General features: G+C 37.8%; 3 protein-coding genes across 10 annotated transcripts in view; 1 reads left to right on the top strand and 2 right to left on the bottom strand.

The window, feature by feature from the left end:
* Positions 1–1,087: 1,087 nt before the first annotated feature.
* LOC128236979 (uncharacterized) lies at positions 1,088–11,291 on the bottom strand. Its single transcript, XM_052952145.1, has 2 exons — positions 11,196–11,291; positions 1,088–1,837 (listed from the first exon to the last, which is right to left on the bottom strand). Exons 1-2 carry the CDS (start codon positions 11,289–11,291, stop codon positions 1,088–1,090), a joined length of 846 nt encoding a protein of 281 aa, XP_052808105.1.
* Positions 9,516–19,277, top strand: LOC128238983 (uncharacterized). 3 transcript variants are annotated; one of them, XR_008261801.1, is made up of 3 exons: positions 9,516–9,686; positions 17,042–18,899; positions 19,125–19,277. XR_008261801.1 is itself a non-coding variant. In XM_052955372.1 (2 exons), exon 2 carries the CDS (start codon positions 17,060–17,062, stop codon positions 18,752–18,754), a length of 1,695 nt encoding a protein of 564 aa, XP_052811332.1. In that variant the 5' UTR covers positions 9,516–9,686; positions 17,042–17,059; the 3' UTR covers positions 18,755–19,277. The 3 variants fall into 3 exon arrangements, 2 of the variants coding, with proteins under 2 accessions (XP_052811332.1, XP_052811333.1); XM_052955372.1 differs by having other exon boundaries at positions 17,042–19,277; XM_052955373.1 differs by lacking the exon at positions 9,516–9,686 and adding an exon at positions 15,121–15,211 and having other exon boundaries at positions 17,042–19,277.
* Positions 19,278–22,889: 3,612 nt separating this feature from the next.
* LOC128238740 (acetyl-CoA carboxylase-like) overlaps positions 22,890–26,249 on the bottom strand; it is a 47,633-nt gene continuing 44,273 nt past the window's right edge. For 5 of the 6 annotated variants that reach the window (XM_052954941.1, XM_052954939.1, XM_052954942.1 and 2 more), the window contains one exon: positions 22,890–25,976. In XM_052954941.1, coding sequence (XP_052810901.1) covers positions 25,862–25,976 — 115 coding nt within the window. In that variant the 3' untranslated portion in view covers positions 22,890–25,861. The remainder of the gene's footprint in view (positions 25,977–26,249) is intronic. The other variant, XR_008261761.1, reaches the window with a different exon arrangement.

Genomic DNA, 26,249 nt, shown 5'->3' with positions numbered 1-26,249 from the left:
ATTATTATTATTATTATTATTATTATTATTATTATTATCATGCAATTTTACTTATTTTGGGGGTGCAGGCGTGGCAAATAGGGTGGGTCCTGTCAACGTACGTACGAGGGTTGATCGAGAACTACGTGGACTTTTTCAATAATTCGTAATTGACGCCTGCAGTTGGATATAGATTAAATTCAAATAATTCATATCAGAAGTTGTTCAGAAGAAGGTCACATTTGTAAGTACGTTGTTGAGTTGAAGTAAGTTGTTGCTTTCAAGTACAATCATTTGAGGGGGAAAAGACAAGGAAGTCCTGGGGGAAGTCGATATGACATGTGTTAGGAGTTTAGTTATTAAAAACATGTCAAACTTTTAAACCAGGAAGAGCAGTCGCTACATACTTCAGTGACAATATCGGGATTTTTCTTAGACGGAACAAAAGTTCGCTGCAAATAGTTTACATCACTACAAGCGTGTACAGATATAAATAACAGCTTGTTATGACTGAAAGAAATAAATGGCCGTAACGAATCATATTGCATATAATAACACCTATGAATATTATTTCAAATACATTTTTATGAGAGATTGATTTCCCACGATATTTTACTGATTCGAGGACATGGACAGAGCCCTGAAAATTAGTCCTACAATACAATAATGATATGAAACCTATACAGGCCTAGTAGTGTAAAACATTCAAATATAAACCCTGCTTTGCGGCGCAATGTATTATCTTATGCTGATGGATACTGTTTATGTGTTACATGTATTGAAATTGGGCTTTTCAAAAAATGCACAAAATGACGAAAAACGTTTCACGTAATTTTTAAAAGTGAATTTAAACCTATAAAATTAGAATAAGATAAAGAAAAATAGAGAACTAGAAAACACCACCAAAAAAAGAGATATTTAGTAGGCAGAAAACTTAAAAACCTTGCTGATGGGAACAGCAAAGGAAAGCCTTCATCATTAAATTTTCTAACGAAATAATCGAAAACACGATGAAAGCAATGCATACCCTGGTAGTTATTAATAGAGTAAACGGTGTCAGATACATTTACAACATGCAACATAGTTTACGATAGTGGATCTATTTATGTTAAAGAAACAAACCAAGAGTCAGGCCAGTCTGAACAAGGGAAGGTGATGATTGGGCAGTGTGAACAAGGGAAGGTGGTGGCTGGGCAGTGTGAACAAGGGAAGGTGGTGACGGGGCAGTGTGAACAAGGGGAGGTGGGGACTGGGCAGTGTGAACAAGGGAAGGTGGTGACTGGGCAGTGTGAACAAGGGAAGGTTGGGACTGGGCAGTCTGAACAAGGGCAGGTGGGGACTGGGCAGAGTGAACAAGGGGAGGTGGGGACTGGGCAGTGTGAACAAGGGGAGGTGGGGACTGGGCAGTGTGAACAAGGGGAGGTGGGGACTGGGCAGTGTGAACAAGGGGAGGTGGGGACTGGGCAGTGTGAACAAGGGGAGGTGGGGACTGGGCAGTGTGAACAAGGGGAGGTGGGGACTGGGCAGTGTGAACAAGGGGAGGTGGCGATTGGGCAGTCTGAACAAGGGGAGTTGGGGACTGGGCAGTCTGAACAAGGGAAGGTGGCGATTGGGCAGTCTGAACAAGGGAACGTGATGATTGGGCAGTCTGAACAAGGGAAGGTGGTGACTGGGCAGTCTGAACAAGGGAAGGTGGTGACTGGGCAGTCTGAACAAGGGAAGGTGGGGACTGAGCAGTCTGAACAAGGGGATGTGGGGACTGGGCAGTCTGAACAAGGGGATGTGGGGACTGGGCAGTCTGAACAAGGGGAGGTGGGGAATGGGCAGTCTGAACAAGGGAAGGTGGTGACTTGGCAGTCTAAACAAGGGAATATTGTTGGGACTTAGCAGTCTGAACAAGGGGAGATGGAGGCTGTCCAGTCTAAACAAGAGGAGGTGGGGTCTGGGCAGTCTGAACATGGGGAGGTGGAGGCTGTCCATTCTGAACAATGGTAGAAGGGGACTGGCCAATATGAACAAAGGGGGGGGGGTGAGGGTCTGGCCAGTCTGAACAAGGGGAGGAGGGGGACCGGCTAGTCTGACCAAGGAGGGACTGGCCAGTCTAAACCAGGGAAGGAGGGGACTGGTCAGTCTGAACAAGGGGAGGCGGGGACTGGCAAGTCTAAACAAAGGCCAAGAATGAATTGCCGCAACACGCGGATGTTAAGCAACAAGCGGAGGTGGGGGAATGGCCAGACTAAACAAAGGCCAAGAATGAATTGCCACAACACACGAATGGTTAGCAACAAGGGAAGGTAGGAATAGACCAGTCTGAACAAAAGACACGAATGAATTGCCACAACAAACGGATAGTTAGCAACAAGAGAAGGTGGGGACGGGCCAGTCTGAACAAAGGCTCAGAATGAACTGCCGCAACAAGCAGATGGTTAGCAACAAGAGAGGCTGGGGACGGGCCAGTCTGAACAAAGGCTAAGAAAGAACTGCCACAACACACGGATGCATAGCAACAAGGGAAAGTTGGGACAGGCCAGACTGAACAAAAGACACGAATGAATTACCACAACACACGGGATGGTTTACAACAAGGGGAGATGGGACAGGCCAGTCTGAACAGACGACACGAATGAACTACCACAACACACGGATGGTTAGCAACAAGAGGAGGTGGGGACATGCCAGTCTGAACAGAAGACACGAATGAATTGCCACAACACACGGATGGTTAGCAACAAGGGAAGGTGGGAACAGGCCAGTCTGAACAGAAATCAAGAATGAATCGCCACAACACACGGATGGTTAGCAACAAGGGAAGGTGGGGATAGGTCAGTCTGAACAGAAATCAAGAATGAATTATCACAACACACGGATGGTTAGCAACAAGGGATGGTGGGAACAGGCCAGTCTGAACAGAAGACTAGAATGAATCGCCACGACACACTGATGGTTAGCAACAAGGGAAGTTGGGATAGGCCAATCTGAACAGAAGACTAGAATGAATTGCCACGACACACGGATGGTTAGCAACAAGTGAAGGTGGGGACAGGCGAGTCTGAACAGAACACACGAATAAATTGCTGTAACGCACGGATGGTTAGCAACATGGGAAGGTGGGGACAGACCAGTCAGAACAAAAGAAACGAATGAATTTTTACAACACACGGATGGTTAGCAACAAGGGGAGGTGGTGACAGGCCAGTCATTACAGCAGACACGAATGCATTGCCACAACACACGGGTGGTTAGCAACAAGGAAATGTGGGGACAGACCAGTCTGAACAAAGGCTAAGAATGAACTGCCACAACACACGGATGGTTAGCAACAAGAGGAGGTGGGAACAGGCCAGTCTGAACAGAAGACTAGATTGAATTGCCACAACACACGGATGGTTAGCAACAAGGGAGGGTGGGAGCTGGCCATTCGGAACAAAGGCTAAGAAAGAATTGCCACAACAAACGGATGGTTAGCAACAAGGAAAGGTGGGGACAGACCAGTCTGAACAAAGGTTAAGAATGAACTGCCACAACACACTGATGGTTAGCAACAAGAGGAGGTGGGAACAGGCCAGTCTGAATAGAAGACTAGATTGAATTGCCACAACACACGGATGGTTAGCAACAAGGGAATGTGGGAACTGGCCAGTCTGAACAGAAGACTAGAATGAATTGCCTCAACACACGGATTGTTAGCAACAAGGGAATGTGGGAACTGGCCAGTCTGAACAGAAATCAAGAATGAATTGCCAAAACACACGGATTGTTAGCAACAAGGGAAGTTGGGGACAGGCCAGTCTGAACAGAAGACTAGAATGAATTGCCTTAACACACGGATTGTTAGCAACAAGGGAATATGGGAACTGGCCAGTCTGAACAGAAATCAAAAATGAATTGCCAAAACACACGGATTGTTAGCAACAAGGGAATGCGGGGACAGGCCAGTCTGAACAGAAGACTAGAATGAATTGCCGCAACACACGGATTGTTAGCAACAAGGGAATGCGGGGACAGGCCAGTCTGAACAGAAGACTAGAATGAATTGCAACAACACACGGATATACAATGTATATCAACGGTCTACATTGATAATTAAATGAAACTATGTCATGTAGATAAAACAAAATCTAGACGAAGGAGCCCCTTGTTGATAGATAACAAGTTAAACAATAAAGATACAAAAACTATTCTAAATATAAGAATGCAAGTCACGGTGTTTAAGGTTGGAGTAAAGGAGAACGTACTGTGAACTAACCCAACTGTTCTGGAAATGTTTCTCAAATAATAAAACTGAATCAGTACAGTATCGAAAAATATGAAAAACAATTCAACTATCTGTAGACAACATTGCCCACATTGTCATGCATTTAAGTAAACAAAGTTTGTTGTGGTTTTTTTTTTTCAAATAATGTTGTATTATACATGTATACACTTCTCAAACACTACAATAGTCAATGAGTTAAATTGCATCTCTATCTATCAACATCTTAACCTGGATGTATATTTTAAGGACACCAAGTTTGGAGGTAACTGGTTTTTTCCTTGAGTCAAATTTAGAACGCGGATACCTTTAATAGTTAATACAGTTAATCAAAAGTAAGGGTCATACTCTCGAGTGTCTTGGGCGATATAGCCGTTTGAAGCTGCACTCTTTTTTTATTTTTTGTCTTGGAATGAGCAAATTTTTGCGTAAATATCTGCAAACCAATGATAAAAGATTGCTGACAAAAAATCAGATCGCAGATTTTCATATTTCCGTTCGAAAAATATTTTTTATGGCTTAAACCGTTTAAGAAAAATGCATAAAACATCAATTTTTGAACTTAAATATAAAAATCTGCGATTTATTTTTTGTCAGCAGTCTTATATAACTGGTTTCCATGCATTTTCGCAAAAATTGGCACGTTCCCAGACAAAAATTTAAAAAGTTGTCAAAACGTTCAATCTGTGAGAGTGCAGCTTTAACGAACATGTACAGAACATCTCCAATGTAAATTCTAATTTAATTTTGTGATGTTTTGACAATTTAAAGGCTTCTTAAATTATTGTTCTGACCGATTTTATGTATTTTGAATAGTTAAATGGCGATTACTCTCGAGTGACCCAAGTGATATAGTTTGTTCACCAGATCGTCCAATAAAATATGCCCATTCACATTCTGACCAAATTTCGTGATTATTGGACTTTCGAGTTTAAAGTTATTGATCGAGTAACATACTGGACGCCATCCGCCCGCCAGTAAGCCTCTTATTGCGACATGGGAGATCACTGCGGTGGATAGTGAAATAAGTCGTGTTCAAGGTTGTGCCCACTTACATATAAATGCAATAAAACAAACTCCACCGATTGATATGTCATAACTCTATCTAAAATGCAGGACGATGTGTAATGTAGGGACATGTCATTTATTTCCCATTCTTTGTATTGTTGTGTACCCTGAAATTGATGTCATGCATATCATTTTCCTATCATTATATATCAACTGTATATTCGTGTATTGTATGTTATAAATATGTAATGCTCTCCATTGTTGGAGGAATAAAAGAATCTATCTATCTATTTTAACCAAATTTCGTGATTATTGGACTTTCGAGTTTAAAGTTATTGATCGAGTAACATTCTGGACGCCATCCGCCCGCCAGTACGCCTCTTATTGCGACATGGGAGATAACTGCGTTGGATAGTGAAAAAGTCGTGTTCAAGGTTGTGTCCACTTATATATAAATGCATTAAAACAAACTCCACCGATTAATATGTCAGTGGGTGTCACCCCCCCCCCCCCCGCCAGCATTTTAAACTATTTAGATTTCGGTGCTGATGGAGGGGCGAATAAAAGGATACTTTCGTTACTTACCCCCCCCCCCCCCCCCTTTAATTTAAATTCCTGGATCTTTCCCTCCACCCCAGGGTCGGAGTACGTATACGTGTGTGTATCCGCAGCATTTTCTTTATCATGTGACTAAGGACATTTTCGGAGTCATTCAAACAAAGTAGAGACACGCATAGAGGTTAAGAACGAGGAGTTTTGAAGAATTAATACTTGTTAATGGGACGGTGTTGAACGAATAGAAGCAAATTATTAGATATCGACTTCATGGACTTCTGGCGGTGTTAAACAAATGTTGATAATCCAATGTGTACATTGTCGGCTATATGTCTTTGTTTAAACATTTGAAAATGAACTAATGGAACAGTGACGCACTAGCGACCAGTGTGGTTGATTAAACAGAAAACAATACATTCATTTTATGTTTAAAATGTCGGAAAACAAACAAATGCTTTTTAACATTTGTGCTATAATATTTTTCATGCTGCTAAGAGTTCAACATGGTTAATTTTAGTTAGAATTAAGCTAAGTTTATATTGGTGTATGTTTATTTTATTTGAGTGTTCTACCCTCTCCTACTTCGGACATCCTTTTTTATGTATGGGAAAAAGGCAAATCATGAAATTTATTAAATTGAAAGTTTCATAATTATTTAGAAAACCTACTAAGAAAATAGTGTGTAAAATTCCACCATGGTTTAATTATTGACAAATATTCTGTTCACCGTGGCTTAACATGGTGAACATTTAAATCCGAGTTGTTTTGATATCAATAAGTTTAATACTAAAGAACCCAATATTCAAGATCTTCTCAATGATAGCTTTCTGTTTTACTCTTTTCCAATGGTTGCATTATGTATTTCATCACAACTTCACGACCCTCGCAATCCATCGTTTTGATTTAATTTCGTCGACTGTTTGACTTTTTCTTTTTTTATCTCAATTTCGTGACTGGATAAATGGCCTCTTGTCTAATTTCCAACCCTCAAGGCCACTGAAAGACGGAGAGTCTTCTGTATCCGTGTAACCTTAATCTGAGGAACCAAGTACAGTCCAAACTCGCTATGTCGAACTCTGTTATCTCGATGTTCTGATTATGTAGAACTTCTTTAGAATGCGTTGGGTTAAGTTATACTCTTTTTGTATATTGGTTATATCGAATGTTCGTTATCTCGAAGTATTTCCCAGGGTCCCAAAGACTTTGACATAGCGAGTTCCGGTTGTATTTGTACTGTAAGTATAACTGCATTACAATTCGGCCGAGTGTTCAGAACTGTTAAAGTTAACAACGTGATTAACGACATCGTTATTAACTTTTAAACGTGAAATGTTTGACGGTGTGCTCAATATGAATATAAACGAGTACAGCTGAAACTATAGCCTTAAATCCTGTGGGGGAAATACAGCAGTTAACAAGTGTATCCGTTAAATTACCAGAGCAGGAGCGATTTGAAAGTTAACAACGATGAGGTTAACAACGCAATTATCTAGAACCAAGTTCTGAACAAACGGCCCAATTTTACCCAGGGCAAGGAGTGGATGTGCTGGTTGGATACTTCAAGCTGAAGCAGTATATATTTTAACAATTTACTATGAAATACATTGGAAGGCATAGCACAGTGACAGTCAATGTATTAATCTGGGGTTGTTGAAGTTTTAAGGGTTTGCGGCACAAGAAATTCGACGATGGCATTAAAAATATCTAGAAAATTCATAAATAAATCCGTTTCAGAATAAACATATCATTTTCGACACCACTGATGATATAAAACATGCCGCTGACAATTCACAGCAAAAATTCGTCGTTAAGGTATCAATTTCAATACTTAAAGATGCTCGCTTGATCCCATGAATAAGATTTACCACAATTAATATATTTGTTTTAATTTACCGGATTTAAAGGATGAATGAATTTTGAAAACGGTGGTTCTTATGAAGGATACCGTGCCTAATTTGAAAGAAATGTGCAGAAAAAATGCATTTCTACCATATGAGACGATAGTTGATTACTGTAAATATTTTAGGACTCACCAATCAATAAATATTTGTACGTTTTCAGCCATTAAGCACACGGTTACAATGTTGTTATCAGTAATAATTATTTTCTATAAATTCATTACTTAGTAAGTAGGTAAAGGTTTTTCACTCAAACTTTATGTTTGTTCTACATGTGTATGTATTGATTTGAAATCTGTGTTTATTAGTTTTCAAAAATAATCTAAACAATGAGTGTTGAAATTGTTTTGCCGAGCATTGTGTTCTACCTCGCTAGTATACAGTTTGGATATGGGGGAAATTTTAAAAGAAGGTAAAACTAATTGCTATAATCCCCTGAAATTGCTTTCTGATAGACAGAAGTTGCCAACAAAATTGGTTTGAAATAAATTACCTGAACAAAGCAAGGCCTGTTGTGAAAGTTTTAATCAGTGGTATTTTCAATATTTAGCGCCGGCTTGTTTCAGTGTTAGACAAATTATCGCCGACATGATAACAATCTATCAACTCGTCCCGGCCTGTGTTAATAGTCCCGGATTAGGGTTAAATCCTGGTAAACCTGGAATAATTAACATATTGAAAATATCAAAATTTAAATGCGTTGCTCAGGAAAACGAAAGACTGCGATAGGTTGGAACTGTTCTATGCTGACAGTTCGGTCCATACAACCATAGCTTAGCGACATAACTATTTTGTTTTCGGCTAGCTCAGTCGGTTATGAACATGTATATGTCGTTGTAAGGCGCGTCCGTCGTATGGGGTCGGGGGTTCGATCCCAACTCGGAATGTTTTTGAGTAAATATATGAAATCTACGCCTCCGTTCCGTACAATCGGAACTCCTCGGCCATTTCCCGTCGAATATGCCGGTACGTCAGAAGAAGTAGTTCGTGTAATAAATAATAATATTAATTAATTGTAGTGTTTAAGCGTGAAAAGTTTATTACTAAGTTCAAACTGATTCCCAGTGAAGTGTATCATTGAATAAATTATTAATATTCCTAAGAGTAATATCCTTAGGTTAAACTGACAAATAGACAATATTACGCGATCTACTTGCAGCGTAGTTAAATGTCAAGAATTCTGACATTGTAAACCGTCCAACCGAGGAATTTTCGATGGAAAAAGGGGTTAATGCCGGTTGCTTCCCCTCCAAGGCCTTTATAACATTCGAGTTCCGTTTACGTTCAACCGATTAAGCTGGAATGTTCTCAATATGAGGTCCTTTGGTGTACCTCTCAAACAGTCGCAATCATGTTTTATGTTTTATCTCAGGAGTATACAAGTTTAAACTGTGCTCACCATACCAAACTTCACACAAACGTCTGTTTCATCCAGGGGAAATATAACATAAAAAAACAAACAAGTAGCGTTCAATATTTTACATTTGCCAAAGCTCAAGTCTGACAAGTTTAGATTTAAAAAAAAAGGTATGCTGCAATTAACCTTTTTAGCTTATTTGATTTTAAACATTTGGTTTATTCATACAGCTTAAATTACGCAAACGTTACACTGTGAAAGATTTCAATCAATAGATAATTATATGATCATATAAAAATACAACAAAACGCGAAAGGAATAAAATTGTTTCTTGTCTGTAATTTATTTCAAAACCAAGCCCAAGGTCATTAATTGCTTTGTACTTTACAACATTAACATGTTTATATATGGCATAGCGGCACTGGGTAAAATACAAGTTTTTTTCTTTAAGTGGGATTAATCAAAATCCTGCGATTAATTATTTGAAGACAGCTATTCAAGATTTCTGAAGTGGTCTTTGATCGTAACAGATTCATTTCGCGCAAAGTTTGGAAAGTGGGTACGAGCTAGAAACATTGTGACATTGTTCTGTTTGAGATTTATATTTCTTGGAGTAACATCCATTACATTTACCACAGTAAGTACACCAAGAGTTGAACTTATAATAATACAGTTTCCATTACTCATGCGCTTTGTACAAAATAGTCATGTTTTCATGTTTAAAGTATTTAATAATACAATGTGATTAAAATATTGTATTTTTCATGATCATGATCATCATCATCATCATCATCATCATCATCATCATCATCATCATCATCATCATCATCATCATCATCATCATTATGATAATAAAAACAATCAAAATAATCAAAATAATAATAATAATAATAATAATAATAATAATAATAATAATAATAATAATAATAATAATAATAATAAAATTAATAATAATAATAATAATAATAATAATAATAATAAAAATTATAAAAAATTGATGTTACTGGTGGTTTGATGCTACTGGTGGTTTGGTTTGATGTTACTTGTGGTTTGATGTTTTGGTTGTTTGATGATACTGGTGGTTTTATGTTACTGTTAGTTTGACGTTGATGTTGGTTTGATGTTGCTGGTAGTTTCATGTAACTACCGTGTTGATGTCACTGGTGGTTTGATGTTACTTGCAGTTTGGTGTTACTTGTGGTTTGATGTTACTGGTAATTTGATGTTTCTTGTGGTTTGATGTTTCTGGTGGTTTGATGTTACTTGTTGTTTGATGTTTCTGGTGGTTTGATGTAACTGGTGGTTTGATGTTACTGCTGGTTTGATGTTATTGGTGGTTTGATGTAACTTGTGGTTTGATGTTTCTGGTGGTTTAATGTTACCAGTGGTTTGATGTAACTGGTGGTTTGATGTTACTGCTGGTTTGATGTTATTGGTGGTTTGATGTAACTTGTGGTTCGATGTTTCTGGTGGTTTGATGTTACCAGTGGTTTGATGTAACTGGTGGTTTGATGTAACCAGTGGGTTGATGTTACTGCTGGTTTGATGTTACTGGTGGTTTGATGTAACTTGTGGTTTGATGTAACTTGTGGTTTGATCTTACCAGTGGTTTGATGTTACTGGTGCGTTGATGTTACTGGTGGTTTGGTGTTAGAGTTGGTTTGATGAAACTGGTGGTTTGATGTTACTGGTGGTTTTTTGTAACTTGTGGTTTGATGTAACTGGTGGTTTGATGTAACTGGTGGTTTGTTGTAACTGGTGGTTTGATGTTTCTGGTGGTTTGATGTAACTGGTGGTTTGATGTTTCTGGTGGTTTGATGTTTCTGGTGGTTTGATGTTACTTGTTGTTTGATGTTATTGGTGGTTTGATGTAACTGGTGGTTTGATGTAACTGGTGGTTTGATAATACTGGTGGTTTGATGTTACTTGTGGTTCGATGTTTCTGATGGTTTGTTGTAACTGGTGGTTTGATGTAACTAATGGTTTGATGTTACTGGTGGTTTGATGTTACTTGCGGAATGATGTAACTGGTGGTTTTGTGTCACTGGTGGTTGTTGTAACTGGTGGTTTGATGTTACTTGTGGTTTGATGTCACTGGTGGTTTGATGTAACTGGTGGTTTGATAATACTGGTGGTTTGATGTTACTTGTGGTTCGATGTCACTGGTGGTTGTTGTAACTGGTGGTTTGATGTTACTTGTGGTTTGATGTAACTGGTGGTTTGATGTTACTTGTGCTTTCATGTTACTTGTGGTTTGATGTTACTTGTGGTTTGACGTTACGTGCAGTTTGAGTTACTTGTGGTTTGATGTTACTTGCAGTTTGACGTTACTTGCAGTTTGAGTTACTTGTGGTTTGATGTTACTTGCTGTTTGATGTTACTGGTGGTTTGATTTTACTTAAGTCTTGATGTGACTTGCGGATTGATATTACTTGTTGTTTGATGTTAATGGTGGTTTGATGTTACTTGAGGTTTGATGTAACTGGTGGTTTGAAATTTATTGTGGTTCGATGTTACGTGCAGTTTGATGTTACTTGTGGTTTGATGTTACTTGAGGTTTGATGTTACTTGAGGTTCGATGTTACTTGCAGTTTGATGTTACTAGCAGTTTGATGTTACTTGTGGTTTGATTTTACTTAAGTCTTGATGTGACTTGCGGATTGATATTACTTGTTGTTTGATGTTAATGGTGGTTTGATGTTACTTGAGGTTTGATGTAACTGGTGGTTTGAAATTTATTGTGGTTCGATGTTACGTGCAGTTTGATGTTACTTGAGGTTTGATGTTACTTGTGGTTTGATGTTACTTGTGGTTTGATGTTACTTGAGGTTTGATGTTACTTGTGGTTTGATGTTACTAGCAGTTTGATGTTACTTGTGGGTTGATGTTACTAGCAGTTTGATGTTACTTGTGGTTTGATGTTACTGGTGGTTTGATGTAACTGGTGGTTTGATGTTACTTGTGGTTTGATGTTACTTGTTGTTTGATGTTACTTGCAGTTTGATGTTACTTGTGGTTTGATGTTACTTGTGGTTTGATGTTACTTGCAGTTTGATGTTACTGGAAGTTTGATGCTACTTGCAGTTTGATGTTACTTGTGGTTTGATGTTACTTGTGGTTTGATGTTACTTGCAGTTTGATGTTACTTGTGGTTTGATGTTACTTGTGGTTTGATGTTACTTGCAGTTTGATGTTACTTGCAGTTTGATGCTACTTGCAGTTTGATGTTACTTGTTGTTTGATGTTACTTGTGGTTTGATGTTTCTGGTGGTTTGATGTTACTTGCAGTTTGATGTTACTTGTGGTTTGATGTTACTTGTGGTTTGATGTTACTTGCAGTGTGATGTTACTGTTGGTCTGGTGTTACTTGTAGTTTGATGTTACTTGTGGTTTAATGTTACTTGTGGTTTGTTGTTACTGGTGCTTTGATGTAGTTGGTGGTTTTATGTTACTGGTCGTTTAATATTGGTGGTAAAACTTAGCTCTATGGGAAATGTGCCCACATCGTTTTGTCTGTAAATGTTGTTGAGTGAAATGGGGAGGGGGAGGGGGCAACAGAGTGGAGATCCAAGCTGGTCTGTCTGTAAATGGGGTCTAAGTGGAACAAATTTATGGCAACAGAGCAGAGATTTCAAGATCGTGTGTCTGTAAATGAGGCTAAAGTGGTATGAGCGAATGGCAACAGAGTGGAGACAACAGGATGGTATGTCTGAGTTAAGTAAGTCGAGGGTTGGTGTGTCTGTGAATGGGGTGCAGTGGTATGGTCTATTGGTGAATGGGCTTAAGTTGAATGAGAAGATTGCAATAGAGCGGATACACCAGGATGGTCTGTCTGTGAATGAGGTTAAGTAAGTCGAGGGTTGGCATGTCTGTGAATGGGGTAAAGTGGTATGAGGGGATGGCACCAGAGTGAAGACACAAAGATGGTCTGTCTGTGAGTGGGGTTAAGTTAGTCGGGGGTTGGTATATCTGTGAATGGGGTAGTGGTATGAGGGGATGGCAACATAACGGAGATGTAACAGTACAATAACCTAGTTCCCGTCCCTAAGAGTGTATGTTAAGCTGAATATTACTAGGTGTTTTTTGTGAACATGGCAATGTGCCTTCAAATGTATATACATATGTTCGAGAAAAGATTTGGTGCAAGTGTTTAGTTACACGCACGTAAGCAAAAAACGTAAGAGAAGACATTTATCAAGCGCTGATATAGATATAGATATACATGTAGATCCAGAACATGCACTCTAGAGCAACATCAAAGCCCACAACCCTGAACATAATTGATGGCGGGTTTGAAGTTTAATTGGTACATTAAGGAAATTAATGTAAAACTGTTTCTAAATAAGAGAGCAGAATATTTTCAAAGCCCGAAAATTTCTAAACATACCAACACGAAGATTAATGTTTAATGTTTACAAAACATATTTCTTTGTAATGGCAGTGTCAAATTGGTAAAAAATATTCTTCTCTAACATTAATGTCTACAAATATTGAAGTATATTTTGAGTATTCGTTTCATTGTGGAAAAGAGTCGACATTTAAATGCTCCAAAATGATAATAAACAGCTTAATAATCTAACACACCTGCATGATGAAAATAAGAGATATTGGACGAATAAAGTTTGAGTATTCATTATTCCATTCATAACAAAAAATATTAAAATTGTTTATGATACAAGTGTTATTGGCAAAAATAAATATCAGCTTTATTATCTAACAGAGGTTGAATGTCAGAAGGACTCGGCTTTTATCATTTATGTGAAAAGAAACACACTGGGTCGCATGTGGGTATATCATTTGAAAGAAAGTCATTATTTATTCAGAAAGCTAATATTAAAGACGTTCTATAAACTCAGTGGTACCGTAATTACTTAATTGAACTCACAGAAGTATAGACAATTTTAAAGGTATTAATGTTATGCTCATGAAATGCTGTGGAATTCTGAGATCATTGCGTTACTTATGATGGCCGAATTTCGGTAGCGACAAAATCCGTTTAGATCGTTCGTGTAATCATCAGAATCAGAATCAGAATCAGCATCATCAGCATAATCGGAATCAGCAGCATCAGAATAATCATCATCATCATCATCATCATCATCATCATCATCATCATCATCATCATCATCATCATCATCATCATCGTCGTCGTCGTCATCATCATCATCATTATCGTCGTCATCATCATCATCATTATCGTCGTCGTCGTCGTCGTCGTCGGCGTCATCATCATCATCATCATCATCATCATCATCATCATCATCATCGTCGTTGTCGTCGTCGTTGTCGTCGTCGTCCTTGTTGTGTTAATATAGAATATGGAGATATTTGTGTTGTGGTGGTGACGATAATTATAACGGCGCCTCTTAAGCTTGTCATGACTACTGTTTTCGGTCAATGTGTCCATATTAAGTGAGATTTGATTATGGAATACCGAAATTCGTAGGGCGTTACTAGTTTTGCTTGTGACTTCCAACATTCTAGTGTAGGTAGTCTAGCAAGATTCGTCCCTACCAAACTACGGCGTAGCAATGCTTAATTAGTCCGTTATATAGCCATTTCTTCGTACAATGTATATATTTTTACGCTAAATGTCTAGCGTTAGCAGTAATCATGGAACATCAAAACGTCTACGTACAACCACATCTACATAATTATATGTTTTGACGCATTTTCTCCGTAGTAATAGTATACATTTGATATGTGTGTTACGTTTTCTAGATGTAATACTAAATGGTATATTGCCCATTGTTTATATGTATAACCATGTTGATGGATGATGAACTGTATGTTTAAATACAAATAAATCCAAATAAACTATTCTATTTTAAATAAAAAAATTTTTTATAAAAAATCATAAAACAATAGAGATGTTTTATCTCTAAGTGGAATGTGTTAATGCATATTTCAGACATGTAATGTGATCAATCGTTTCTTTATTTGACCATATACGGTATTTCCTCCCATTGTATTGAATATTCACTATATCAATATTGGCACACTTGCAATTATTTGAAGACAAAATGTGCTAATGTTTTCTGCCACCTTTTATTGGTTAAAACGACAAAACTATCGGAATGTTTTCACGCATTGTGTTGCTGGTTGAATAGTTCAGATCTGCTGCTGGAATTAAAATCAACGTATCTTTATTTTGGAAACCCGGTCAGTACTTCATTGTTGTCATATATTATAAGCTGATGTGTTTGATATTTATATCAACTTCATCTACCATATGATTTAAAAATCATGGTTGTTCTATATTACAAAGTGGGTGAAAATTATTATTATTATTATAAAGTTCATAATATTCATTAATGGTGTTTTAAACTGCGTAACAAAACCCAACATAGTTTGATATTTTCAGGTCTCCTATCTCTGAAGGGTTTATAATAATTATGTTTTATAATCAAACATTATCCATGATAAAAACCTTGAAATAACATTTTAAGCAATCAAGGACATTTTATTAAAGTTAAGTCAAGTTTCTAAAATAATAAAATCATACACGTTGTTCATACATGAGTCGTTTTAATTGGGTTTTAATTGGGTTTTAATTGGGGTTTAATTGGGGTTTAATTGGATATCTTGTTTGCCAAATCATAAGTTCAATCATTATTTCGGTATCTAATTTGCAAAATATAAATGTAATGGGTATATATTCACTAAATATAGATAAAAAAAATTCAAATTAATCTTTTTATCTAAACAAGATTGGCAATTGCCTTCAAGCAAATCGTTTTATTTACCTAAAATAATCATTTTTTGGTATCTAGTTTGCAAAATATAACTATTATGGGTATATATTCACTAAATATAGATTTTATATTTGTCAAATTAATCTTTTTATCTAAAGAAGATTGGTAATTGCCTTCAAGCAAATCGTTTTATTTACCTAAAATAATCATTAATCATATATTTCGGACTATATCAATTCGTGCGTGTTTTGAGGCGATTATCGAAAAAACAACCTAGACATATGTCCAACACTTGTCCGTAACTTGTTACGAAGCATTACAAATGTGAAGGCTTAGGCCTCATTAAAGTGTCCTCAAATCGTACTGCCTGTCTCATGGTGAAATCCTTAAAAACTTAGCAAATATTGAAATCTCCGAACAAAGGATAAATTGAGCTTTGTACATATCCTGCTAAAATGTTGATCTAAAATATTGTATAGCAGAAAATCAACGGCTTTTAATTGTTCAAATACGATTTAAATTAAAGTAAGTAAAATGACTCATCGAATATTACAGAAGGAATTTCGCTAAGTGTCAAGTAGGCAATCAAAGGGGCAAGTATTGCTCCCAGGAAAAGCAAAAAGGATTTAATAATCTTGTATGCAAATAGGAACTTAAGTCCAGTACTAATAATTTTGAGTATGACGTGTGAAATGAAAACGTTATGTTTAATAATGATACTTGAAATGGATTTTTGTGGATATTGACGTTTATTAGCATGATTGTTTCGGTGGCCATAGGCATAGCGCTTATATAAAAGGCGCTGGCCACACTTGGAATATAAACAATTTATACAACGTGTCTGTTGATGATGATGATTGATGATATTGTTCAGGGACGTTCCAGTGTAAGGCTAATATAAATATATTGACACTATTGATTTACATTTGTCTCTCTGGAAAATTAAAGGCATCATTTATGGAACGTTAAAAACATCAATTTCGGAGAGAATAACAATGGTATTTTCTGTGTATATCTGACAATACAGCAATTACCGAGGTTGAGAGTGGTGAAGTTGTTCCCCAGTAACCAAGGAGGTTGTGTGTTCAATACCCATCAACGAATCTTTATCATGTTCTCTCAAAAAGAACCCCGGCACTGGCTCGTATACAGGAAGTGGACTTGGGAGTGATTCACATTAACTTTCAGCGGTTCTCACAGTGGAGCTTAAAGACATTAGTATAAACTATAAACTTTGATACGTATGGGTTATATTAAAGTATAGATATATAATAATACATATGTTTCTTTCTTTTAGATGTAAGGTGTAAGAACAATGCCTGAGCAAATGAGCACCGAGAAGTTCATCAGAGCTGAGCGGAAAAACCGCCTGGAGATACACAAACTCGGTGTTACCACGCGGCACTTTGAGAAAGAGACGGTACGCTTGAATTATGACATTGACCGAGAAAAACGCAGCATCACTAAGGCGTTTAAGGGCGTTATAAAGACGTCTGGGGCCAGCGATCTTGGAATTCCGCCTAGAAATGAGAAAGATACGAGTTACGAGAAGTGTCCAAGCTACATGCAAGGTTTGAAGCTCAGTAACAAGAGGTTGATAGAATGGAGGGAGTGTGAGAGGCAGCTGTTGAAGTTCATAGAGAACCACGAAGTGGAAAGAGAAAAGCAAAAACGCAAGAAAGTGTTTCCAAAACAGAATTCGGAATATAATGCGATTGTGATTCCTTTGAAGAAGAACGAGGATTTAGACGATGACGTGTTTCTTGATAATGATACTGAGAGTGTTACAGCGAGTGATAAAACATCACCTACGGATATTTTAAAACATAACCCTGAAGATGCCAATGAGAAGTTTGATATAAAGAGATGGGAAGCTGGCGTGATTGAGAGTTACAAATCTTCAGTGTGCAAACATGGCTCCAGCAGTAGACCGGTTAGTGCAACAACTACATTAAGATCCAAATCTTCTCCGCAATTTTCCAACGGAAATAAAGAATTCGATTCCGGTGAAAAGAAGCGTACGAGACCGCATACTGCACAACCAAGGTTGAGGCCTTCCTCTAGTCGCTCCGCGGCCCCAACCAGACCATCTTCAGCGACGGTGGGTAATGGCAATGAGCCCCGGTTCCTTATAACCAAGGATAGCACTTACATAAAAACTGGCAAGAGCTTTGAAAAACTGTTGGACAACCGTCCAGTTGACAAACCAGCAATGATCAATAATTATCTAGACACGTTGAAACCTCCCACACAGAGTGGGGTAGCAGAAAAAGAGCCAAGCATTGCATCCATGAGTACCCTGTGTCCTGTACAAGAGGGAAACGAAGACGACGAAGCAGACGACACTTTTAATGACAATGCAGCAGACGAAATCACTAGTTTGAAAAATGAATCTGATAATGGTTATAGATCTTATGGTGCCAGAAAGGTTTCCGAGTCAACGGCAGCTTTAAAACGTAAGTTCCAGAAACAATTACTGAGTAAATTGCAACGGGCTCGTTCTGCAAACTCAGGATCAGCTAACAATATTCCACATAACCCTCGATCCCATTTTAAACACTCAAATTCTGACCTTTCATCGTATGCCGACAGTAGTAGACGATCTCGTCGTAACTCAGAGTCGTCCAGCATCATCAGCATGCCAATGTCCAGAACCGGGTCAATCGTGTCAAGTCATAGACCCAGCATCTCGCTTGGTATTCCCGCTGACATTGACGAGATATCGCGAGAACAGGACAAAGTCGCGAGTGAGATCACGGCAGACAAACCTTTGTCGTCTTGCAAACTTGTGTCAATCTCAAAAGTGGTACGCGCGGCCATGACATTTTCACGGGTGGCGCGGAAGAGATGTCTTATGAAGATGCAGGAGGAGAATTCATCAGATGCTCATGAAATTGTGAGGCAAGAACGGCTGAGAAAACTCCAGTCAAGACAGAATGTGCTCAATAGTATTGCTAGTCAGTGGGACGTTGAATCTAAGCAAGAAATAAATATAGAACAAGTTGAGTAGACCAAGCGCCAAAATATATGTTAAGTACAAGTACGTTATACATGTGTATTTTAGAAGTGCTGCAGTGAGAGTATAATTGTTGTACATGGTAGATCTATGATTTTCAGAAGTTTCAAATATCACTTCATATTTGTTGCTTGTCATGGTAAGTTTGGCGAACATGTCGGACACTTCACAATTATTTAACTCAATGAATTTTATCGTAAATTTCATTAAACAATATTGTTATAACGTTTCATTCAGACTTTGCTGTTCAATAGGACCGATCGTTTGCTATATGGACGGGTTTTAATGTTGAATTAATTGATGTAAGATATATTTTGTACATGTTTAACTTGACCCACGGCGTATTTCCGTATTTATTTAACAGATATATAAGAGAGGTTGCCAGTCATTAACCCGAAGTGAGTTAAAAAAGGGGCCATTGTTATAACGGACCAACCAAAACGGGACAAAAACGCACCAACAGTACATAGAATATCACTGACTTTAAATGATTGCGAGGTAGATTTTTTTCTGTATGTTTCTGCGCTTATAAACGTTGAAGTTGTTTATAAAAAAAAACAAGTATACCGAACATCTACGTATTTTTAAACCTTATAATTAACTCAACAATCGCTTCCAAATAACCTGATAAAAACACCAGTATGTACACTTCCATACAACATGGTAACACCGTCAGTATATACGCTATGTCACTTCTATCTCATGTCACTTATGGCATCTAAACACAATTTAAGTCGTGATGGCGTCACAGCGGGGTCAAGCCATGATGCAGCCAATTACGCGCGGGCAGACCTTGATAAACTCAAATAAACAAACAATCTACATGATAATGCACCAGTCAATTGTAACCACGTTCCCCCCCCCCCCAAAGTCCGGGGAATAGCGGGGACATTGACATTCGGTCCAGCCAACCCCGGGTAAAATCCCCGCCATGCGGGGACGAACAGACGGTAAAATCCCCGCCAAATGCCCCCGCACCCCAGGGACCCTAGGTAATGCGGCGTTCACACAGTGCCGATTATGGCTCCCGTTTGAGATCAGACAGCGCTACGACACGAAAAGCGAAAAAGTCGGATTACTATCCTCAATGATCTGGAATGTCCTATCATTGTCTGAACGCAGTCGTATATGTTCGTAACAGAGTCCTACGGATCGGGAATGGTCCGGAGAGGTCGGCCAAGCCCTCCCGACAGTTAGGTGCGTCCCGTAACATTCGGGAAACTCAGCCGATTTTGTCTAGTCGGATTACAATCGTGACTATGTCGTGACAGATTCTGCTGTATCGGATCAAAATCGTAACAATGTCCTGTGTTGTCTGGTCAGTGTCCTGTGGAACGGGCATGATCTGGAGAAGCAGAATTAGCTATTAAGGTAGAAGCCGTAGGTGTAATAGTCGTGACTGTAGAAGTAGGTGCAGTAGTCCCAACTGTGGTGACCACTGCAGGAATGGTAATGTGCTCAGTCTCACCTGTGGACTTGCTGGAGTTCTTCCACTGGCTCACCATCACCACTAGACTCTTCAGCAGGTGAATGCATAGGAGAAATAGAAATAGGCTTCCTTTTCCTTGGTTGTCTTGCAGTTTCCTTCATGGCAGGCACAGGCTTCTTCTTAGCTGGCATAGTGAAGTAACTTAAACCTTATGATAATTAGGTTTAATATTTATAATTTAAATGGAGACAATCTGCCAATAACTGACGGCGATGCTCTTTGTAGAACTGCTGAGGCTTGAAAGAGAATCCGCCGTCGCACGATTTTTTATAGGATGGGACCATCACGGGACTATCACGTGAAACGGTTTTCTAACGGATGTCTTCCGTCAGCGTCGGTTCATTGTCTGGTCACTGTCTGATCTCTGTCGGATCGCATTCGGGAGAATCGGGACGCTGTCGGGACAGATTTTGTCGTTTTTTACCATGACAAAGATACAAATCGGATCAGAATCGGATTGAGAACGGGATAATCGGGACGAATTCTGCTGGAAACGGCTGGATCGGGACGCCTCCTGAACAATATCTGATTGTTGTCGTGATTAAATAAATGTTTTTACAAATTTTAATAAAAGTTTAAATTTCCAGCCACGAATCACAGGATCTTGATCAGACATTTGACACTTTTTAACTGCGGGGCCACCTGCAAGGTAAAAACACGGCCCATTTCCCCGGCTATCCCCGGTGTACCCCCGGACCTGGGGGGGGGGGCGTGGTTACAATTGACTGGTGCATAACACCATCAGTATATTCGATACACGCCTCCATACGTACGATACATGTTTCATGTAAATGTCGCAACTTTCAGTGAGATTTTGATCAAGTTTAGAACAACATTATCAAGTACTGAAAGTATTACATACGCGGTAAACCCGAATGATGTGTTTGTGGAAATGACAAAACCCAGTCAAGGCATAAAAACAGCATTGAAAGGCTTTTAAGTTGTCTGAAGTACCAACATGTAACAGGACATACTGACATTGTCTCGATGTATTCAAAAAGAAAATCATAAATACCTGCTTTGTCAATCAAGATAAATATTAGAGTAACAACGCACAATGACCTTCTACTATTATGTGGGAGAAACCTAAAGCATTGGCTAACTGGCTGCGAGAATATACATAATATACGGGATTAACCCTGATGGCATTAAGGAATTAATATCTTAGCTTTTTGATCGAACCACAAAACCCCTGACTATTCATTTATTCTTAAAGAACCAATTAATTGTACGCACTCTTTTCACGGGAACACAGATATATGATATCTAATTTGATATCTAATTTGGAATCAAGTTTCATAGAAAAGTTTGCTTCATAATCCGTTTTTATTGAATTGATCGCTAGCATGTAAATGTTATCTTGACCGTTTACCGGAAAACGTGAAGGTTGTAGGCATAGACTCTAATATGATACTGTAATTGAAGTTTAATTGAAATGGCATCAATATAAGCAAGGTTATGTCGTCTGGAACGCTAACCACGGCTGTGACATCATTACTCTTGTCCTTCGTTTGACCTCCTGCAGGTTTGACTCTCATACAGCATACATGCTATTCAAAAAGACTAAAATTTCAATGGTATTATTTCAATATCAGGGTACTTAAGTAACTTTTGAAATGAATTATTTTAACAAGGGATAAATCTTTGAAACACTGTTTCCTAGCACGTTCTACCAGTGGATTTGTTTCGTTTAACAGTGATTTCGATCAAAAAATCAAACAGTGTACGAAACGTCTGATAATTGTCTTTTGGGGATCAAAATGTTTGACAATCGATTATAATGCATTTTGAATTACAAATCGGTTTTTGCAGCCATTAGTAGTCTGGCTTAAGATTTCTTTAGTTATTGGTCTGAAACGAATTTTCAGTTTGAAATTACCACCACAACCTTGACCTTTGACCCACTGACCTCAAAATCAATAGGGTTTAACTATTGGTCATTAACTATGCGCCTACATTGTTCGAGGTCTCTGTGCCTTAGCGTTCTTCAGTTATTGATCGGAAACGGTTTTCTGGCTCGAAGTATCCACGTCCTTGACCTTTAACGCACTGACCTCAAAAGCAATAGATGGTGAACATTGATATAAACAAAGTGTCGATACTCATATTGATATTCATATATCATTAAAACATTGGAGTGGCTAGAGCAGAAAGAAACACGACGAGCAAGACCGGTCACAGGAATGCGACAAATGCCCCCGAAATGCCTCATTGGACAGATAGACGTTGGTATTTGAGCCTCGAGTATATAGCATTTTTCCTGATGACCTCTCATACTTTCACATGAAATTAAATATTATTACAGACAAGAGTATGTACATAGAAATGATAAGTCACTGAAAGATGGAGTGAATGTCAACATGCATCTGGGCCTAAGCCTACTTCAGTTTTTGATCGGAAACATTTTCAGCTGAAGGTCGACACAACCTTGACCTATGATCCACTGACCTCAAAATCAATAGGGTTCATCTACCGGTCAGTACCAGCCTACGGTTACCTACCAAGTTCGAGGTCACTGGGTCTAAGTGTTCTTCAGTTATTGATCGGAAACGGATTTTCACAGTGGGGACGGACGGACAAGACACTCGGATTACTATATATCGCTCTCGGGGCATAAAAAACAAGAAAAAAGAATACATGCAAGTTGTGAATCATTTATTATGAAATTACAAATACGTCATATCATCATTTCTTTTTAGAATTTGATAAGCTGGAACCACAATACATGTACGTGAAGTTTATTTACGAAATTATACATCACATTATATGTCATACATATATAGGAGCACAAGTGTCTATAAGAACGTTTGGCCAAGCACCTTGCACTACGAACCTAGATGTGCATGTATAAACCATAGGTCCGTGGTTGCACCAAGAAGGTCTGTTACAAAAGTTACACACTTTATAATTCTAGATTACAAGTCAATGTGTCATTGAATCATGAATAGCACTTAAACACTAGTTATTATGGCCTTTTGCAGGATGAGACATTTTCTTGATTAATGTACATGTATATGACGTAACAGTGGGATAACCTGACGGACAATATCACAGTTGTATAGTGTAAAAAACATGCAAACCAACTGTAAATAAATAGAAAATAGTGAAAAAAAACTACAGAAAAATAAATGTCTATACATTTGTAATTATGTGATATTCGTGATCATTTCGGCCTGGTCCAATTCAGCCAACTGAATTTGGCTTGGTCCTTTTCAGTCTTTCTTTGTTTATTTTTTGCATGATATTTGTTTTGAAGAAAGTTTTTTTAAATAACTTACACAATTTTTTCAATAAAACAAAACAATTAAGTACATGTGGGCTGAATTAGACCCGGGCCGAAATGGTGACTGGACCAAATTGACCCATGTCCCTGTTCCCTAACTTTCAATTCTACCAAAGATAAATAATCACTGAACACAAGTTCATACTGAGCTACAATTCACAAAAAAATAATGTAAAATAAATATAATATTAATCCCTAAAATATCAATAACAAAATTAACAAGAATAATCAGTAATAGAAATACTATAACAAATCACTAGTATAAACAGGCATGTAAGTTACAACTACAGTTCATTCAAGTTGTTACTAAAGATTGGATAACAGTCATTCATTAAGCAAATGGTAAATGCACTTGCCTTCCCAGTAATAGGAATGCACTTGACCTAGCAGCTCAAGGGATTAACACAATTCAGCGACGGGCCACTGAAGGCCTCCCACTGGGAGAAGCACCCTGTCGCAGAAGCAAAACTGCCTTATTAGAAGACTATTTTAGGGGTCTCTTGGATTTAAATTTGAAGCAAACTCGAATGTCAATACAAACAACAAATAAAACAATAACCCCCAAAAACAGTTAACTTTTTAGAATCTTTTAAAATAGATATGTAAAAAATTGATTACTAATTATTAATCATTTGAAGGAAATAATTTTAAAACATTCAAGGTATTGGATGTACAATAAAGCTCATTATTTTATCGAGTCCTTGGCGATCCTTAATTTAATGCATAATTTAAATGCCTGATGTCTCCATGTAATTTTAATATCATTTGAATTGGCATTGCTTCTTGGTTTTTAACCCTAGAGAGTGTGTGTATTTGTTCATTATTTCAGCAGAAATCCGACGTGAAATGACCCATTGGGCAATCTTTCAAGGCTTAAAAAGCTGGTATGTTTTGTAAATTTGTTTTTTACATACTCTTTCTCTTCACATCAAACCCTTTCAAATGTTACCAAAACAACTCAAGTTCCCAATACATCCAGGATAGCCCTTCACACTGAAAATGAAAATCCATTATAACATGAGTAATGACAGAACATTTTTCACTTTGTAAAATGCTGACCCTGTGTCAAGTAGTGGATTTAAAATGATATAAAATTCATGTTTTTTGTAGATTTATATACACATGTAAGTTTGATTCATTTTGCTTCAAATAAAACACAGTCAATACACAGACTTGACCAGTCACATGAGTGACCGGATTACTACAAAAAGGTGATTCTGGCATGAAAATTGAACACTTTGTTAAAACAGTCAAAATAAATACATTGTAAATGGAAGAACAGTATTATGTATAACTATGGTCATCAAATATAAATATGGAATATGAACCCCAACACAGTTAACAATTAGAAATACATTAAAATCAAATACACACTATCAATATAAAGCAATGAAAACTACAGGGACATGCCCAGCTGTCAAAAATACAAAAATAAACCCTGGCAAGGGCCAAAATGAAAATGCACTAGAGACTTTTTGTTTTAGCCACAAACATTGATTTTTCTTTGATTTTTTTTTTTAACATATGCCAGAATGTGTACTTATTGTTACACAATACATTTGTATCATGATTCTATGAGCCCATGATACCCATAAGACTAGCTCTTGACAATACCCTGTAAGAGTCACTCCATTAGGAAGAATTCTGCACCTTTGAAATGTACGAGTAGTTAAAGCAGCCCAAAACATGATCAAATATCAAGATAAAACAGAAAAATAAAACATTCTGATACATGTATGTTAATCAGTTACATTTATGTAAAGATTCCAATTATATTACATAATGTGTACTCAATATACAGGCAGATTTTGATGAAAATCTTTTTGAAATACAAAAATTACGTATACAAAATATATTATTACGCGATGATACATGTATATGAATACCAGAACACAACTCATTTATGACTTTTGATCTGTGATTGTGTATAAAAACTGACTCATTTCGATACAGTTGGAATTCACTTCCAGGATTTCCTCAACAAATACATCAGATTTCAATATAACTGTATGACTGTAATGTCTATGGTGTGAAACACAAGTTACTGAACATTGTCTCCTTTTATTGTGGCACTGTTGTTTGAACTTGTATTTCTGACACTTGCAAAGTATCTACTCATTATACTTATACCCTTAGCGCATATGGGAAAAACCTTTGTTTGTCAATCTTACAAATTGGACCCTGGATTTCATGGCACGGATTAGGAAAAGCGTCTATACTATTGAACACTGCTGATCTCCTTGAACTGTGGGGTAGTGATTGTAAATTCATGGCCCAGGTCCCTCATGTAAAAACACCTTGTGTATCTATTACAGCTAAAACTGGCATCTCAGGTATCAAGGGAGGCGAGCACACGGGTGATCTCTGCCCTCTGGGCTGGGGTCAACAGCTGAGCTAGCTGAACAACTGACTCCATGGCAACGTCAGGGTTTTTCTCCAGCAATCTTAAATAATTGGTGAAATTTATATTGTTTACGGCAATGCAACTTTAACTTTATTTTTGTTCAATATGACTCAAGACACTAAAACTAGCAGTTGAATAGATTTGCATCCCATGCTGTCAAGTCTGCATTTAGAGCATTTACTTATATATGCAGGTTAAAGTCCCTGCTTAAAACATCATGACTGGTATTGAATTCAGTACCATGGATTCAAATTACGTTTGTTTTTAACGCAGTGATTATTTCTTGATACACAAGATTACGTAAAACTACATA

Source organism: Mya arenaria, chromosome 6, assembly GCF_026914265.1.
Source record: "Mya arenaria isolate MELC-2E11 chromosome 6, ASM2691426v1".
NCBI classification, from domain to species: Eukaryota; Metazoa; Mollusca; class Bivalvia; order Myida; family Myidae; genus Mya; species Mya arenaria.
This window is presented reverse-complemented; position numbering and strand designations above follow the sequence as displayed.